At 38.6% G+C, this 19,172-nt stretch overlaps 1 protein-coding gene across 1 annotated transcript in view; it reads right to left on the reverse strand.

Moving 5' to 3' along the window:
- Positions 1–974: 974 nt before the first annotated feature.
- KLF13 (KLF transcription factor 13) overlaps positions 975–19,172 on the reverse strand; it is a 30,124-nt gene continuing 11,926 nt past the window's right edge. Inside the window, exon 2 of the mRNA XM_031616440.2 lies at positions 975–6,792. Within this exon, the coding sequence (XP_031472300.1) occupies positions 6,500–6,792 (293 nt within the window). The 3' untranslated portion in view covers positions 975–6,499. The remainder of the gene's footprint in view (positions 6,793–19,172) is intronic.

Consider the following 19,172-nt stretch of genomic DNA (forward strand, 5'->3'; position numbering starts at 1 on the left):
TTACTCTTAGATAAAAAATACCGCATAAGTACTGCATTAAGATATTTAAGCCTTTATGTGATTTAGTTAGGTCCTTTCTTTGGATAAATTATACAATGGCAGTTGCTTATAGACACAGAGTTATACAAGCTGACTGGTGCGTAATCGGAGATGATGAATAGCACTGACAGTTCAACGTGGTAATAAACACATAGGGAAACCTGTTATTAAAGATAATGCCTCTCTAGGTTACTTGCTCTGAACCATTTTAATCACTCATTCTCATGAAAATATATTGTTTTTTAAAGTAATTTCCAGAGTTGTTCCTAGCTTAGTGAGGATATTTTAGCCTTCACCTTTCAACAATAGTCTCCTCTTTCAAATTATTTTTGAGTTCAGATATAACGCTGCACAGAGAGTTAATCACTATAAGGAAGGAAATTTTTCTGGGAGTGTGGTGTTAATTCCCAAGGGACATGTCTGCTAAAGCCTCATGTATGTGAGGAATTAACTCAGTCACTCGTGCTTTGATTTCATCATCTTTGAAATGAGAAAATGAAACGTCTTGGAGCACTGTGAGATTAGATCAGTGCTGTTTTGATAGGACATTGCCACTTGTGGCAATGTGCAAAGAGCTGAGCTTTGAAAGAAAGGATGGTTAACTCTTCAGTTGGTGCGCGTTTATCCCATAACTATCTTATAAAGTAAAGCACAGTATACACCAGTCTTGAGAAAGGAGTTTCACTATGTAACTCTACAATACCAGTTAAAACAAAAAAGATTGCAAAGCAAACATCACATAAATGTTTTCTCAGTGGTTTTAAAAGAATCCCATTTTAAACAGTAGCACTGGCTAAAATTTAAACGGATATCGAACAACACATCAATCCTCAAACTAACAGCAGGGATAGTACCCAGTTGGGGTATTAAACTGGGAAAGAGAACAAAATTATAAGAAAAACAACATTTCATATAACAAATTTTATTTTGAAAAATGTAAACGTCACTAACCATGCATACATGTTAAGACGATGCTTTACAGTTGTTAATTTTCTTCCTTTTTCCTTTTTTTACTGTTGTTGTATAGACATTATCACAATATATAATCTATGAAGTACAAAATACGTAAAAAGTTACAGCAGAGCAAGTATAGATGAAATATATAACTGTACAACTGTAATACTTCAATGTAGTGATTTATAGAGTTGAAAGTGACCCATGGAAGTATTCATGTGCTGTAGACAGAACTGTCCAGGAGAAGATGAAGATGACACCAGTAACATTACAGTTCCCCGAAGCTGGAAGTATGTATGTAAACATGTGCACACTTACTGGCACGCACATTGTCACCCACAGAGGCAGGCACACGTGAATAAGCACATGTGCACGTGCACACACATCCCCCACAATGCATATACACGTAACCAGAGATGAAACTAAACCACAAATCTCAAAAAAAGCCAACCCAATCCAGATTCAAACTTTCCAAAGGCAGCGGTGTTTGGATCTAGGATTTTGGTTCAGACCCATCGCTAGTTAGAATGAAATGGATACCTATTTTTGCTCTGTAGACATCCCTTCATTATTCTGTGTGTAGTGCATACACACTGCTGTGTATTTATGTATACACACACACATACTACACAATGCACATATATACATATATGTGCATACACTTAAAAAATTCGTATTAAAAAAAATATACCAGTGGGTGGATTTTTGCATTCTCTATTCTGGTTTATGAGCTAAACAAGTAGAGTTTGGCTATTTTCTACTGCTTAAGGCTGGAGCTTTATAGAACTATAGAACGGCTTGGGTTGGAAGGGACCTCAAGGATCATGAAAGTCCAACCCCTCTGCCACATGCAGGGCCACCAACCTCCATATCTAATACTTGACCAGGCTGCCCAGGCCCCCATCCAACCCAGCCCTGAACACCTCCAGGGGCATCCACAACCTCTCTGGGCAGCCTGCTCCAGCACATCACCACTTTCATAGCAAAGAGAAAATTATCTTCCAAAATGTTGAAAATACAGATGTTCATCATACTGTTCACTGATACAGACTATATGTTAGCACCCAATGCATAAACAGATGGTGTGAGGGAGTAAAACAGCACCTGAAAGTCAGTTTGTAGGCATTACCTGGTGAAATTAGTAAATCAAATGGCAATGGAAAGGCAAGCTTTATTTAGTATGCAGAGTTCATTTTTCTTATTCTTTATAAATTGTATTCCCCAAAACAAGAATGCATTTCACACAGTGCAAATCCTAGAACTCAAACTCTTGGGAAAGAAAACCAGTTTGAATGTGAATACCTTGAAACAGGTAAGCTCCTCAGACAGCCTTTTCCTGTCTGACTGCATGAAAAAAGAAAAGCACTGAACTTCTGGGTAGAAGGTAATGAGGTTTTAAGGGTGTACACATGCTCACAGAACTAAAAGTTACTGCAAGTATTAATGCAATACTCAAGGTTGGGAACAAATGAGAATTAGGTGTTACCAAACATAGGCTTCCGATGTTTGGTTATAAATACGTATTTTTGCAGTTATGTAATGTAAGCAAATGCTATGCATGTATTACAAAAGCAAGGAACAAGTAGTTTGCAGATATAAAGAGTTCTCACAATAAAATCTAGCTGCCTGTGGTTTACCAGGACTGCTTTATAAGAAGGAAGATGAAAAAGGAATCCTGGGCACAGGATGGGCTTAATGGAATGAGTTTCTAAGGGCAAGTCTTATATCAGCAAAAAAAATTGCTTAGACATCTGGAGGACATTAATACTCCTTTCATTTCTGTTTTCACGTACTACAGTTAACGCCTTGACCCAGTGCTATGACCTGAGCTGATAGTTTGGAAGGAGATTGTGAGTGTCTTCAATTGCAATTGGATGATGGTAGTAAGGTGGTGATTTTAATTTGCACTCTTTTTCTATAGCAAAGCAGATCAGCTCAGATCCTGAAAGGAAGCTAGAATCATGGCTGAAAAAAAAGGAAAGAAACTCTTGGAGCTTTTTAATATTAATAAACCCATTCCTGGGTTCTGAAATTAAAAAAAAAAAAAAAGAAATATATAAGGCAATTTTATAGTTTGTGAGGATGCACCTCAACAGATTGCACGGGGAAATGAGAAGTAGGAAGAAATTCACACCTTCCCAGAGCAGTTACTTCCTGAGCGTGCAGTGCCAGCTGCTGGGCGAGAAGACTGGATTGGGTCACACAGCTGGGTGGAACAACAAAAAGGTAAAAATCTGAGGTTAGTTTGGACAAGTGACCAGATTTAAAAATGCAAACTGTTCAGACTTCTTGTATCTGCAAATCTGAGAAGAAACAATCGTGTGCAGAGTCGTAAGAGCTTGCTGTTTTTTCTGCTTCACAAAACCCCAAACTCTCACTTGATGCATGATAATATCAAGAGAAGCTTTTTCCTACATTCAGCACTGAAAACTACCAGTGGTTTGGAATTCATTTTTGTATCCTAGAACTATCATTTATGAAGTATTTAATGGAGAGATCTGAAGCTCCAACTAGGATTTTAAAACTTGGCAATTCAGCTGTCAGCCTAACAGACTCTGAGGTGTTTACAGCTAAGATGTTTAAAAAAAAAAAAAAAAAGTTTTAATGGCAAGTTGCAGAGAATTTACTGAATGTGTAGCTATGCTGGCTACATGCAGTCTCACAGCCTTCATATTAGATGAACTGGCTCAACTGGAAATTCAGCTTTGTCCCAGTCTTTTTTTTTTTTTTTTCCCTCCTAATAGCCTCGAGTTATTGTTGTTAGTAATCTCTATAAGGAAAATACATAACATGTTTTAGATTACTATTTGAGTTAAAGATTAACTAGTTTTTGTCTCAGAATAGGTTGTCCCATAATCTCTACTTCCCGTAATCCTAGTACTAACAGCATGGTGGGAATATTCCTTCTCGAGGCTACAAAAATCTGCAGTATGTCTACTGATTCATGGTGAACGTTACACTCTGGTGAAGGGACTGGAGTGGTTCCTCCTCTGCTAAAGATTAAATGATGGTCTTATTGGAGAAGGGGGTTTTAGAACAAACTGAAGTTAGGACACAAAATGTATGACTGTTGCTGATACTTAGGTTATTTTTTCCCTCCATATCCCTCTTATGGTCTAATGATAATGACAAATGTGTTTATGACTGCAAGTATGTGCACATGGCACAACTGACCTGTAAAATTCCTTTAGCTGGAGATCTTAACTGTGCCTTTCCTGACTAGAGCACAAGAACACTTTTATCAGTCACAGAAATGATTGGAATGTAAATTCCTCTTACCTGAATAGTATAAAGTTTTTACTTTTTAAAAATCTCAGTAGTTGAGATTTAAAACAAGAAATCTGTCGAGGTAAAACAATCTGGCTTTCCCCTACTATACAGTGGTTAGGCAGCTCATCCCAGAAATCCAGCAATGCTTGTTTCACAAAAGAACCCTGTTCCTTCATTGTCTGTAAATGCAGTAGTAGAACTGTGCCTAGCATGACTTCCAATTCAGAAGGGGAAATTATGATTTTCTGGAGGTGAAATCTGAGGCAAATGAACATGAGAAAATACTGAAATATCTGCGCTTTGAACTGTCTGTAAATTTATGCATACAAATATAGTATTAGGAATAATGCATATATTATGGAAGTACCCATGAAACTACTTAGGAATCTATATTAGCCTCTCACAGTTAATATACAGTACAAAAAAAACCTTGCAGAATTGGATCAATGCAAGCTAGCAAGTAAGATACAAGCTCATTTGGAATGGGTAAGCATTAACTTGATATCAGATGGCATTGACATTGAGAGTTTTGCCTTATCATGCTACACTCACCTGCATTTTATAATCTACAGAAAAACAAGAAAACACCCAAAATTCCAGAATCAGAAAGACTGATTTATAGTATGCACCATCAGAACCAGCCAAAACAAAGCGTATGTCGCTGGGACATCGCAATGCTCTGGTTTTTTGCTGTACTTCTTACAATACAAAACATGATGAAGGTCTACTTCCTTGTGCTCTATATTATGCCCAATACTTCAAAATTATTGAAAAACAGCTAAGATTCCCTTTATCTTTGAAGCAGTTCTTCAGAAATAACAGAACCTTTCTTTATGCTGATACGTGTGTTTCTAAGAAACGTTAAGGAGAGCTAAAATGCCTTTTTTTTTTTTTTTTTGTAACGCCTAAAAATGTGTATTTTATTTTTCTAATCAGAAGAATACCTTGCAATTTTCTCTTCCTTTTATCAGTGACCATGATTGCGATACAACAGGAAACAGAGGCTGTCTTAAGCAATTTGTCATACTAAGATACAACTGTACAGAAGGTAAGTACCTTGATAAACCAGTGATGGGCATTAGTTCAGTTACTCTATTTCCGTAGTTCATTTAAAACAAATAATTTAAAAAAAAAAAAAAAAAAAAAAGGATAAAGAAAATCATTTAAGTCAGTGTTTTGGTTTGAGTGTTCTGCTGGTCCCTGCTGCTCCACAGTGCAGAGAGCTTAAGAACTTGGAGAAAAAAAGAATGCCTCTGAGATTCCGTGTCACTTTGTAATACAGTGTTACCCAGTGTAAACGCGTTTCCTCGTGATTTAGATTATTTACTTAAGGCATCTTGTTTAGAATTACTTGCTCAGAATTTTATCTGGCATAAAACAAACAAAAATAATTAGTAGTTTATCAATTTCATGGAGATTTTTGGAATAGGAAGTTGGTTTGGGAGCCTCTTCATCATGACGCGAGATGGTAGCTTGCTGTCAAAAGCAGAGGGCAGTTTCAAGAAAGAAGATCCTGTTTGGATGCTCCCCAGTGTAGATGTATAGCCAGGAATACAAACAATAGAAGAGTCTGGTACTACATTCCAGTACTGGTTTGGTTTTTGTATTGTCTGTTTTTTATTTTTTTTTCCCAGTGTGTGAAGGAACCTAACAAAAAGCTTCTGAGTGCAAATCTATTTACAGAATAAGGCTGCGGTTAGGGTGTGTCTTCATTGTAGTTATTGTGTAACATAAATATCCATCCCTGAGAAAGGAGAAGGGGGACACCATCCAACACAGTTGATTTGTAAGTGTTATGTATGTTCATGTTGTGCAATCTGGTCTTACAAAACTACTTTTGACACCTGAGGTGAATTAAAATGTTTTGGTTTTTTTTTTTTTCTTCTTTTTTAGATTTTCTCATTTTCTTATAAAGAATAATCAAGAGGATCTGTTTGTGGTTGTAAAATGTATGAAATATTGAGACAGCAGGAGTCATGAGTGGAACATGTAAGTCCATAACTATGTCCATGAGGTTAGAATGGCCGCTGTGTGGTCGGGTGAAGAAAATGTGACTGAAAATTGCAGTGGGAGGCAGCTATTTACTGATTTTATATATATATATATATATATAAAAAGTAGGGGTCAGGGAAAAACCGAAGAGGGAAAGCGATAGGATCTTTAAAATGTGTGCAACACAAACAGAACTCTGCATTAGGTATTAGAGGCAAAGTGCTGACATCCAGTGCAGGTAGGTCTATGGGGAGCTGGCAGGGCTCATTGTTGGACTTGAGGCATCTGAGCGGCTGTAGTCACTGACAGACCCTGTTCTTGAATTACTCCCACTTCGTCTCTTGAGCATACTCGGGTGGAAGTTGGCGTGGCGACGGGCGTGCTTGGTCAGATGGTCGCTGCGCATGAAGCGTTTCTCACAGAGAGGGCAGCTGAACTTCTTTTCTCCAGTGTGAGTGCGGTAATGGCGGGCCAGTTCATCAGAGCGAGCAAACTTCTTGTTGCATTCCTGCCAGCTGCATTCAAAAGGCCGCTCACCTGCAGGAAGCAAACGTGGCATGATTAGGAGATGCATGGCAGTGTTATCCCTGTTTTTCATATGCAGAAGTTAAGACAAAAAGGCTGGAGTGAGATAGATGCTACTTGGCGAGGGGATGGAGGCAGTGGCGTTCTCAGCCAGGGTGGGAGACCACTGTGGCATTCTGTTTTAAGAAGTCTTTTAAATCAAACTACTGATACCTTGCTTAATAACTGGACGTTCAGGGATCCTGGCCCTTCACTGATGTCACATCTCATTATCTCTGGCAGTCTGTTGGATTTTACTTCTGGAACTGTATTCGTACTGAATATTCGCTTCCAAGCTGTCCCTGCATTTGTCTAACTCACTGTGTAAACATCCAGACGGTGTTACGAAGTCTCCCTCTATAGCTACATGAAAACAATTGCAGTGAAAGTACAGGATGGCAATTCTGAGGCACCGAATGTGAGGCTCTCACCTCGTGTTCTCCACAGTCATGCTTGTGTTTTCTGCATTTGCTGCGAGGTGCAATGTTTTCTCTTGTTCACTGCCTTAGGTCTTATTTAGGCGGGAGGTATTTCAAGTAGGTAAACATCCCACTGTGAGGGTAGTGGCATGTATCCTAAAACCCATGACCTGTGATGCTGAGCCTGGGACCAGTGACCCAGTGAGCTGATGCACTTCTTAGCAGATCTCAGACATAGCAAACATCTCTCCCAGGACTGGGTGCTTGTGCACGGCAGTCTCAGAGGCCTGCAGTTGCACACTTGTACTGGCTGTGCAGCCTGAGAAGGAGAAGACGACAGCTAAGATGAACAGGACTGCTTTCAGAACTAAAGATTAAAATCTTAGGGCCTCACCAACTGGTTTATTTGATATAGTTTAGTTGCTAAAAAAAACCCCATGCAAATTCATTCTATGTCCTCATGAGCCTTCTCCTGTAAGCTGTTGAGAATACATCTCATTCTGCTGAAAGAAATGAAATGTGAAATAAATGGGAGGCAAATATTTTGGCTATTTGTCATGTATCCAGTCATCTGTTGGATACACTCCTGCCTATGATGGGACATGCCAGTAAAAACAGTTGTGCAACCAAATTCACCAGTCTTCTCCCTGTATTTTGGACATGCAACAGATGCACTTGCAGGACTTTAGAACTTTGGCAACAAGAGCAATGACACAGTCTGACAGGTGGATCTAGCCTGTAGGTTCAAAGTTTCTCATCTTTGAGATATGGCTTTTTTCTTTTTTCATAAGGCAATGGTCTTTGGACATTTCTGTTGCCCAAGTTAGTCTTCTGTGTGTTTGTTTTCATTGCAAAAGAGAACAACACACGTTCTTCACTAGAAACACAGCCCCAGACGATGACTGCTTTCAGACAAGGAAAACATACAGTGTTTTGCTGCTTCTGGTCAGAATACTGTGAAACTCAAAGCAAATGACATGGCATCAGATGTTCATTCCTATGTCTAACATTTGGTAGCCAGAAGTAGGCATAACAGTTCAGTTCCAAACGAGGTTCTGGAGCAAGATTGTGTAATATCTGTATTATCCAGCACTAACAGTGAGTTGATGAAGATATTTCACAACATATCTCCCTTGTATTTCACATCAGATATGGCTGGGAACATTCAGGGTCATACTCACCTGCCTGAGTTGTTAATGATGGTTGTGGTGATTATTTGACTGCCCAGCCAAAAAAAAATGAGGGTGCATGTCTTTCTTCCAATTGCTGTCTACAATTTGTACTCCTTCTTCCTAGGAAATATTTTTTCCCTCAGCCATCTCTAAATTTGGTTCATATCTTTTTGGTCGTTGCTCTTCCCTGTACTACCTGGCAGTTTGCACCACTCTAGCGGTGATCAGTTTTCTAGAGTGCTTCCCAGCTTTGTTGAGGCTTAGCAATACCTCCTCAAAGAAAAATTGTATTGTTGAGGTGGACGTCTTATGTAGATATGAGAGTCATTAGTCCATTACAACACAGAGCGCTGTCTGGAACAAACTTGTTTTAATTAAGGCAAAGACCTAGCTGCTGCTTCAAAACTGCAGGTGAAAATTCACAGTCTGTCATCAGACTCATCTCTCAAACAAAAGGGATGTGGTATTCTGTGCAGGCAAGTTGTTATATATAAATGTCCTTTTACTAGCAGTAAAGCAATCAAGAGAATGAGAGATTCTATGAATTGATTGCCTAAATCTCATTAAGGAACATGCAGCCAAGAGAAGAGATGTCTTGCATAAGCACTAACCCATGGACATGTTGTACTTAGAATTTTGCCTTAATAGAATGACTGCAGAATTTGATCCTATAAATTAATGTGGAAATGTTTACTGCTGTATTTGAGATATCTTTTAACATGTCAAGTATGTCAGTGTGTGCATTGAGAGTTGCAATGCTATATCTTGACAGGAAGAATATTATCATGCTGTATGAGCCTTAGGAACAGTTAAGGAGTCTCCAAAAGACAAACAGCTGTGCTTGAAAATAACGGGAGCAAAAAGAAATTCAGACCTCTGCTCTTCAGAGGCTGGCAGGGATGCCTTTTAAAGATGAGTATTTAATTTTTAACAATTTTAAGTAGCTTTGAATTTCTGTAGCCTTCATACGTCCTTTGCCAGAGCACATCATCACATAGCTTGAGTTAGAATTACAAAAGGTGATCACATTTGAGAATCACAGTCAACTGATCTTAACTGAAGATTACACAAGCAAGAACATTTTTGGTTTCTCCCTGAACTCCACCCAGTTCAAAGGAAAAAATGTACAAACAGCTGTGTTAAGAAACCCATAGTGCTCACTGAGTAAGACTGAGTGACTTTTGCAGGTGCACTAACTTCTGAAATTATTTCAGTGGCACAGACATAGCTACTAATGCTGACTATATTGTCTGCCAGAGCAGACTGCCAAAAGAAACTACTGAATTGCCCATGCTTGGAAGCAGCATTAAAAAATACCCCTCCCTGCACTCTCGCTGGAAAAGATTCAAAAGGATATGAGGTCAATCTTTACTTATGGTGTTACATAAAGGTCCTCTATTATTTTATATTTGTCAACTGTTATTTATTTATATCAAGACATCTCTATCTGTTTATGAGAAAGATTGTGGAACTACAGGAATGATGGAGCAAGATCTGATGTCTACCAAGCTTCATTTTTACCATACTTATACTGCATTCTTGACTTTACCCTGATCCACGTATAATTTTGAGTACTCCCTTCTGGTGTAAGTGACCATCCTACATAGGCCCTGGAGTCATCTGTTCTACTGGCTCATCTATATGATATTTGTCTTGCTCTGAACAGGTTGCCCAAGGAACTGGTGGAGTCACCATCCCTGGAGTTGTTCAAGAAACAATTAGATGTGGTACTCAGGGACATCATTTAGTAGGCAATATTGGTGGTAGGCAGACGGTTGGACTAGATGAACTTAGAGGTATTTTCCAACCTTAATGATCAATGATTCTGTATCCAGCATTTGAATGACAACTAAAAATCATAGCAAGTACGGTAGGTCTGAGCACATTTAAAATATAACCTACAAATGATTGAAATACCAAAACAGGTTGTGAGACTTGGGATGCATTACATTCTCATCCTCAAGCATATGCCAAGGCTGTGAAGCCACAAAGAAATTCTGTTTCCTGGGACTTCAGGATTCCAAATGCAAAACCACAGTTGGTCAGCCAGAAACAATTTGCTGTGTGATCTTTACTCTGTTCTGCTGCTTCACCAGACAGAACTGTTTGTTGTCATGAAAACAGACAGAAACCTGAACGTGCCACTGTGTGCTATTCTTAAATTTCTACGCTTTCAGATTCAAAATTAAGATGTATCTGGAAACACTGACCAGCAGCAGGCTGGGTGGAAAGGATGAAGAGCAGACAGTTAAATAGATATGCAACTGAAGCACTCTTCCTCCAAGAAAGGAAATGCTATCCTGGGAAAAAAAAAACAAAAAAAAACCACCACTCAGCCAAACAGTCTATGTTTCTTGAGACTGGCTGTTATTTAAAAAAAGAAAGTCATCCTTCAATAGCATTGACATGTATTTACGAATATTTTCATTTCTGTTATGCTCTTGCTTATAAACAAGCATTTTTGGATAGCTAAAAAACAAACCTTTAACCTTTTGAGTTTGAGAAAGAGAATAAGAAATAGCTTTGGTATTAGACAAATAGTGATTTCTTTATGAAGTATTGAAAAAGGGACCAAAAAAATCCAAACCCGAAAATTTCCATATTCCTATAAACTGAAACCAGGCAGTTTAAAATTTTTGATACTGGGGAGATTTAGTTCAAAATGACACAAACCAGATGCAGTCATGTGTCTGTTCAGACCTACAAAATATCTCTGATAACCAAATCTGACAGAGATAGCAAATTCAGCAGTGTTAGGCTCCATTAAGCCAGTGAATAGGAGGAGGTTCAAGTAATGTTCTTAGTGAAAAGTTACAGAATGAGATTGACTGTCATTAGATACCAGAATCCCAATGCAGGAGATCATTATGAATGCCCAAATCAAAGAAAAACTTTCACATGTTATTAAGCTCTGGAACATAACACCCTCCCCCCCCGCCTTAGGATCCAGAGCAACAACAAGTGAGGTTGCATGACCTGCTGACAGAATTGTGCTTGTCTCTGCTATTTCCATCATCTGTGATGTGATGGAATTTTAGGAACTGAAGTTCAGATTTCCAACAGAGACATACCCAGACATATGTGCAAACTCACTTGAAGGTGTGGGCATCTCTATTAATAAACCCACTCATTAAATCAAATAGGTTGTTGGCTCTTCTGCGTGTGGAACTACTACTATTACTGGGCAAGAACAGCACGAGGCACCATAATTTCTGTTTAAATCCTTGGTTTATTTTCTGTGTCTTAACATTTTCATTGAGTTGTTTAGACACACATACTTCTTCTAAACAGAAGGTTTACATTATAAGTTAATGTGTGCTACTATTTGCTCTGGAAGTTCTTGTGTTATCACATCCAAGAACACAGATTATAGTGTGTGATTTACCTTTATAATCAACACTAATTAGAACAACTCAAATCCAAATGATGAACACACATTCAGATACTGCAATAACAATGGCTACAATGCTAGAGAAATGTAAATAATGCAGACTTCCTACCCTAGCCTTAACCACAGTCAGTTGTTAACAGTAAGACACAGGTGATGCCTTCAGATATGTTAATCAGCTGTCAAACAGCAAGACTGTGTGCCAACATCATTTACTTATTTAAACAATACGTGTTATGTGAACTGTTCAGCACATCCACGTCAGCACTCTGCATGACAAGGTTTTACAGCAAGACTGTTCTGTGTCAGTCTTGCTTGCCCAAAACTCCAAACTGTTCCTTTCACAACATGATGAGGTTATATTCTTGCCTCTCCAATAAATTAATGATTGTGTAATTCACATCTTCATTTGCATTATGTCTGAGCACAGACATTCTACATTCTGTAGAGAACGCTGTCATTTAAAAGATAGTTATTTATACATTGCTTTCATCTAATCTCAGCTGTGTTGTGTCTGAGGCTCTAAATAAAGTCAGTTGCAAAATAGACAAAAATAGATGACAGAAAAAGATAGTGTCAGACAAATGTCACCATTCCAGCCATCTTTTTCTCACTCGTTTGAAATGTGGCATGGTTGAAATGCATGGGAGAGCAGCAAAGAGTAAAAGAGCCAACAGGAAAGGGCTTGCAGGTGAAATGTGCCAAGGTGGTTGCAGAGTGCCCTGTCCACCTTTACAAGAATTATAAATCATAGCAGTCTAACTGAAAATATTCCTGGAGCAAATACTACAAGTTTAAACTAGGATCTCATGATCACTTCAACCATTCACATCATGTTTTTAGTACACATGGCGTAGCTGCCAAAAATGCCATTTGGCTTCACAACTCTTCCTAGAGAGATGGAAGCAAGGACTCCCTCCCAGCCTAAGTGAGTGAATAAAATAGTTTCTTTCATTTCCTGATCTTACGTAATGCTCTAATTTGTACATGTAAGAAGGATGCCTCCCTAATCTGGACATCAGAAGTCATATTTTTCTATCTTCCCTTCTGATGTTCCTAGCAAAGTTTCAGTGGGAGTTAGCGATTAGATCCAGATGTAGTTAGACCAATTGTTTTTGTACATTGGTCATTAATACGTTGAGTATTAATGCAGTGATTAGCCGTGGCAGGTATGAAAGAGAAGCCTCTGTATGTTTTTCCCCACACAGAAGTATGATGATGTTTCAGGGTAAGGCTTTCTTTTGATGACCAACAAAAATGATGCACAACTTAATGGTGGCAACTGCCTTACAGCCAGTATCCTCCTGATGGTCTTGTCAAAATCCACATACATAGTATTTGTCTAAACTCTCCTTAGTCATATTTGCCGTGGTCTTTCTATGTGATAGCAATGTGATAGCATGTACATCTTGAAAGCACTGCACTTTAAATTTACTGCAATACCTCTTAATCTGTACAACTCTGACTAATCGAGACTTTGGCTACCTCTTACAACGATAGGAATCCAACAGCCAGAAAAGAAAGCAACCTTATATTCTAAAATAATGCAAACTGAACGTTGTATTTTTCTTTCAGTTAGGCCCCTGCAATTTCTCCCTGTAAATTCCTTTCAGTAAACCTAAAACTCTTACTGGATCTTCTTATCTCTGAGGCATCAGGTCCTCAACCTGCGCTCAGGAAAACAGCTGAAATGTTGCTGACTTAAAAGAGCAGCAACTTCCACTTTAATTTCTCTCTCCTGTGGCTTGTACCAAGAATGGAGATGAATAGCTGACCCATTGCCTTTGCACTTAATTGCAAGATAATTAAATTGTGTTATGTTGAAAGGATGAAGTGATGCATACTAGGGAGAGGAGGTGTGTCATTTCCAAACCACACTGAAGTATCAGACTGTTTGCAAAGTGACTCTCACCTGGGATCAGTATAGTAGCTCTTTAACTAATGGATTTTTCTGATTTACTGTTCTATCCAGTCCTATGAATTTAAGAATTAGAACCGATCATTAAAATCTCTGTTGTGAATAGAAAATAAGAGAAAGAAATGCTGTGAGTAGAGTCTTTAAACATATTAGGGTATTACTGAATGACAAAACTAAAAGGTGGTGATGTTTTTCCTTTTCTAATGGTCAATTATATTTTTCAGTAAATATACTTCAAAAAAATCCTAGGACCACAAAACGAAAAACTGTAAGTACTAATCAGCAAGTCGGACCTATTGCTTCACCCCAGCAGAGGAATTTCAGCCTGGAGTCCCTGCCTGTATCCAACAGCCTGTTGTGCAAGGGGCTCTCTTCATTCCTTAGGTAAAATTTTGTGCCTTCAGCACAGATCAGAGAAGTCTGGTCTCTTACAGTGTACAGTCTACAGTGTAACATCAATGAAGGTATGTGGGATTTTATTCCTCTTTTTCAGCCAGTTGATGAGCCAGTTCAAGCCTTTTAGAGTGACAGGGGACTGGAGGAGGGCTCTTCAAGTGCCCGTAATACTCAACACAGTTTTTATCAAATGAATCCAGTTAAAATCTGAAAAGTAAAGTAATAATTTGGACATTGGTGAATGTATCTGCTGGACAAAGATCTTAGTCATTTACAGTCCATGCTGCTTTTGTGTCAGCATGCTGCACTGTATGCTACAAACAGATGGTTTCAGCTGCACTGCTCACCTTCTGTTACAGCAAAGAAGGCTGTTAATAAGAATGTTGTGCCACCAGCAGCTGAAGCCAAAAAGGAGAACTCCCCAGCCTTGATTCTCCCTCTTCCAGGAAGGAAAAAAAAGCTTATCCACAGCTGACATAACTGAACCAAATGTGTCTGCAGGGAACATGTAGTTAAGGTACCAATAGAAACACAAGGTTTCCATTACGAACGGCTGTCTGGATCTGTCCTCTGCTACCTCAGAATTCCTCACTTGTTACCCAGCCTACTCTGCAAGCTCAAAACAGCTCTAGATCAGACATCTGACTGTTCCATGGGAGCTCGTAATGTGATTAAACTCCTTGGCACTCTCTCTTTCTCCAGCCCACGCTTGCAGTGGAAAAAGAGATTATGTATTCACACATTTCCCCACCGCCTTCCAATCCGTACTGTCTCTCTCCTAATGAAACTCACTAATGAATTACTTTGGAAGATAAGAACTTAAAAGTTTGACCAAACATAAAGCCTCAAACCTGGAGTTGCTTGCATTCTAAGAATGTTTGAAATCAAAATGAAACATCACAAATCATCCTTGTCTATACAATGAATGCAAAAACTGCCTCTGTAGCGGTTTAAACAGGGCTTTCGATGAAAATTGACTTCATCAAAATGTTCCCAGTAATGTTTCTGATCCTTCATGTATTAATTCAAATGTTTTAAGTGGGAGAGCATGCAAACAGGTAATGATAAATTATATGTATCTGGTGTGAAGTACGGCTGAATTCCTGCTGGAATTGTGAAACTTTGGCTCCCCGCGCTGTTACCAGCACTTGCCTTAGTAACTGCAAAGAAAGAATCATATGACCCCATGAATCAGTCTTTTCTCTGTTGATACATCAATGATTTTTTTATTATTCTTTTCTACTAAAAACAGAGAAATGCTTGTAAAAGCAAAGCTTATCGAATTAATTAAAGGTTGTCCCGCTATGTAAAATAACAGACTAAAGGATTATTCATCTAAACTTAGACCTGTGCTTTATTTATCTGAATTCTGGAAGATGTTGAAAGTGCTCTGCCTCCAACTGAAGTCCATATACTTTGGCATGAATAGACACTGAGGGTTCAGTTATGACATACTATGCGCACAGCATCTCCCAGGATTTGGAGACAAGATGACATCTTATTTTGTTAGAAGCCAAGCAAACAAAAAATAGGAAAGTTGCCTTTTGCTATAACTATGAAATATCTCTGTGAACTTTCAAATTGTTTAATCAACAGCCTCACAGAACACAACATACGTGAAATGTGATACTTCAGAGTTTATAAGTGTCGCTTTATAGCTGAGGGAAGCAGTTTAATACTGAAAGTTTCCCATAAGGAGAAAAGGAGTGGGAATTTTACTTTTGTTTTTGACTCTGGATGCATTGTACCAGAATGCAAGGTGGTACTGAAGTAGTTTATGAGCAGCATCAGTCAGTGACCATATAGAGCATCCAGCTTCATGAAACGGGCAGTTCTGGGAAGTAATTTTATGGGCTGGTAATCAAACAGTAGGACTGATGCCTGACATGAGCAGCTTCCATTCAAGGTATGCACAACTCTGTTGCATACACTTCAGAAGAGCTTTTACCCAGACTGTAAAGCCATACTTCTCATTTAAGCCTGGACTCCAGTTTTACTTCTCAATAACAGAACCAGATTCCATGAAAACAGTTGTACTCATATTCTGATGTGCACACTTTTACAGCAGGTCAACTTTTTAGAAAACACAAGTAGCTCAACATTCAACGCTTGTAAGTCTCATTCTTATATCCTATTCTGTCAGTACTTTTCCTGTTTATTTTGCATCTTCTCATCTAACAATCTCCTTTAAGCACCCCACACATAAAAAAAAGAGCAAGTTATCTACTCCTTTCTAGTTTCAGCTTGCTTTTCAGTCTTTTCTACATGTTGTTTCTTGGCTCTCTTAATTTTTTTGTTAGCAGTGGAGTTAATTCATAGGTATATACACTCAGTTCTCTGAATATTAGAGAATGTCCAATCCAGTGTCTCAAGCTTTTTCCAAAAGCATGTGTTTCCACCTTGCTCATACTCTATACAAAATAGGAATGATTGGTTATTAATGAGATGTTGCAATGAGACGCCCTTATGATTGATTCCTCTTTAGATAGGCCTGGAAAGCAATTTCAATCAGAGTCTGAGAAACTTCAGGCCTCAGCAGTTCATGTGGTGGGAGCACACCGTGCAACAGGAGAGGCTACAGTAGATAAGCATCACTGCAAGAGCACTGTTTCTTTCAGCACACCCCTGGGTACAGCTCAGAACCTGCAGTTTCTCTATGTTTTATGGTATTTTGCTGGACATCTGCTTGCAAGGTCACAGACAAGTTATGTCTGATATGTGGGACTGTGATACAGGAGAGAGGCCATGGCCTCTCTGGCAGTAAGTACTGGCAATGAATGAATTGAGTATCTGGTTATGGAGGAGTACAGGTTAGCATCCAATTATCTGAGGATGTCTTTGGATTTAATAGCCATAATGTGAAGATTTTACATAGAACACAGACATATTTCAAAGACGGCTTTGTCAAGGCCGTCCTGGAATACATAACTTTGAAAGCTTCTCTCTTTTCTTAGGAAATGCAGGAACTATCTGGATTCTTCTTTCTTTTTTTCAAAGTATTATTGAAAGGAACATCATCACTGTTTTGGAATTCATAAAATTATATGCATACATACAAACATGGCTTCTTTATCTAGTATAACTGTTTTTCTTTGTGTGCCTTGCTCATGTTTTCATTGCTTCCCCATACAGAATAGTCTAGCCTTAAAACCACTTACATGCAGAATGTGGCTAGTATGCAGGAAGGATACTATGGACATACAATGTCCAGCAGCCACCACTTGCTCTATGAAGCAGTTAAAAAGCCTCTTGGATGTGTTTTTGACTTGCTGTTTTATTGGTAGAGTAAGCACTTAATGGAGGTTCTGAGATCTAGAGGTCATATTCATGTCGAGATGCAATTGCTCTATAGGCATACAAATTGTAGTAAAAAGATCTCTATTACTTCTTAAAATATAAATTATTAGTGCCTCAGGCACATTTACTCATGCTCTGCTACACTTTATCATTTAAGAAGCTAGCAGATCTGCTCTTTAACAGCCTTGCTCGTTTGGGTCAGAAGAAGAACCTTCCTGGCTCATTGAGATGGTACTTCTCTTTCTGTGTACAACAAATTAGTTCAACAGACTGCTTGCCTAAAGCAGAGGGGCTAATGAAATACTCTGCAAAATAAATTTTTCTGTTGCCAAAGACCTTCAGGAGAAGCGTTCTAGATAGATGGAAAAGTTCTGTACAGCATAATAGAAAATTCCTGAAATTCTAACAGACTTGAAATTGTAACAGACAATCCCTGCCATGCAACTCTGTAGGCTGCGTCCACAATTCTAAGCATGGAACATCATTTTCACTTGGAAAAGATCACAGAAGTCCCCACCTGTTCTTATTTCCTTTTAGATTCTTGTTCAATCTAATTCTAAGTCTGGGAACTATAAAATGATCTGAACTTGACTCTTGACTCCCTGTCCATATTTTTTACCCCCTGCTCAGCACAACGCAGGCAGCTGTGAGGAGCCTTGGGCTGGAATTCAAGAATGCCATGTGCAGTTGCAAGGTTCATAAACTTGAGTCATCAGAAGATTCTGTTACACCAGGCTGACTGTAAATAAAATCAAAGAAAACAAGAATTGCAATTTCATGAGCTATGCTATACCCTGAGTTAGCTTTGGGAAACTCAGATGATGTGACTGTTGCTGTTGCAGCTTGGCAGTGCCAAACGGGACGGTTGTTACTCCTACAAACGATGTGGCACGCACAGCACTTTGATCATCAATTCCAGTTCAATTCTTTGATACTTGTTTCTATTTTCTTTTGACAAGAAAACTTTTTACAACTCACTTCTAAGAATGTCATTCTTTGTGAATAATAGGCGAGTAAGAAAATGCTAGTCTCTGGAAAGATGATACTTCAGTAGTCACAAACGGATATTTACTATTTGGTGCAGAAAATAGAGGACATCTGTATAGTTAAATACACAATGCTGTCTGCATGCTTATAGAGGAACATTTGTACATCACCTTTTCACTATAACCATTCTGTTCTACTACTCAAGGCTGTAAATGCTGTAAGAGAATAAAGTCAGCATTCTGGGTGAGGCAGCTCAAGCTTATTCTTTCGCCATATGGGAGAAGGAATTGGACACAAGGAGTCCACACAGAAAGTAATGCAGAAGCTGGAAGAATTAGAGTTGATTATTTTCTGACCACTGCTATGTCAGTAGAGTTCTGTATGGCAGTAAGGAGCTGCATCTGTGTTTTATAATCAGAAAAGCCATGCACAAGCTTGATTTAGGAACATCCATATACTTAAGAAAAAAGAAAGTCTGATTTCAAAGTGAGAAACAGTTGTGCTGCAGTATTCTTGTTCTTACTGTGTTTGTACTTGAAATGGCAACAACTGCACTCAAGTTAGTTAGTTCAGAAAGGGAATACCACAAAACCCTACAACTACTTAGCTGAGAAAACAGTTAAATGGTAACCTGCAAAGCTATCATTTGCAAATGAGAGTATAGCTCAATTCCTCCAAAGCATGCAAAGAAGAAAATCTGGTTGTATCACATCAGTTGTTGTGACACATTCATCTTTCTGTGATTAATTCAACTCAACATCTGTGAAAGCAGATGT

The sequence above is a fragment of the Phasianus colchicus genome, chromosome 12 (assembly GCF_987193195.1).
Source record: "Phasianus colchicus chromosome 12, bPhaCol1.hap1.1, whole genome shotgun sequence".
Classification (NCBI taxonomy): domain Eukaryota; kingdom Metazoa; phylum Chordata; class Aves; order Galliformes; family Phasianidae; genus Phasianus; species Phasianus colchicus.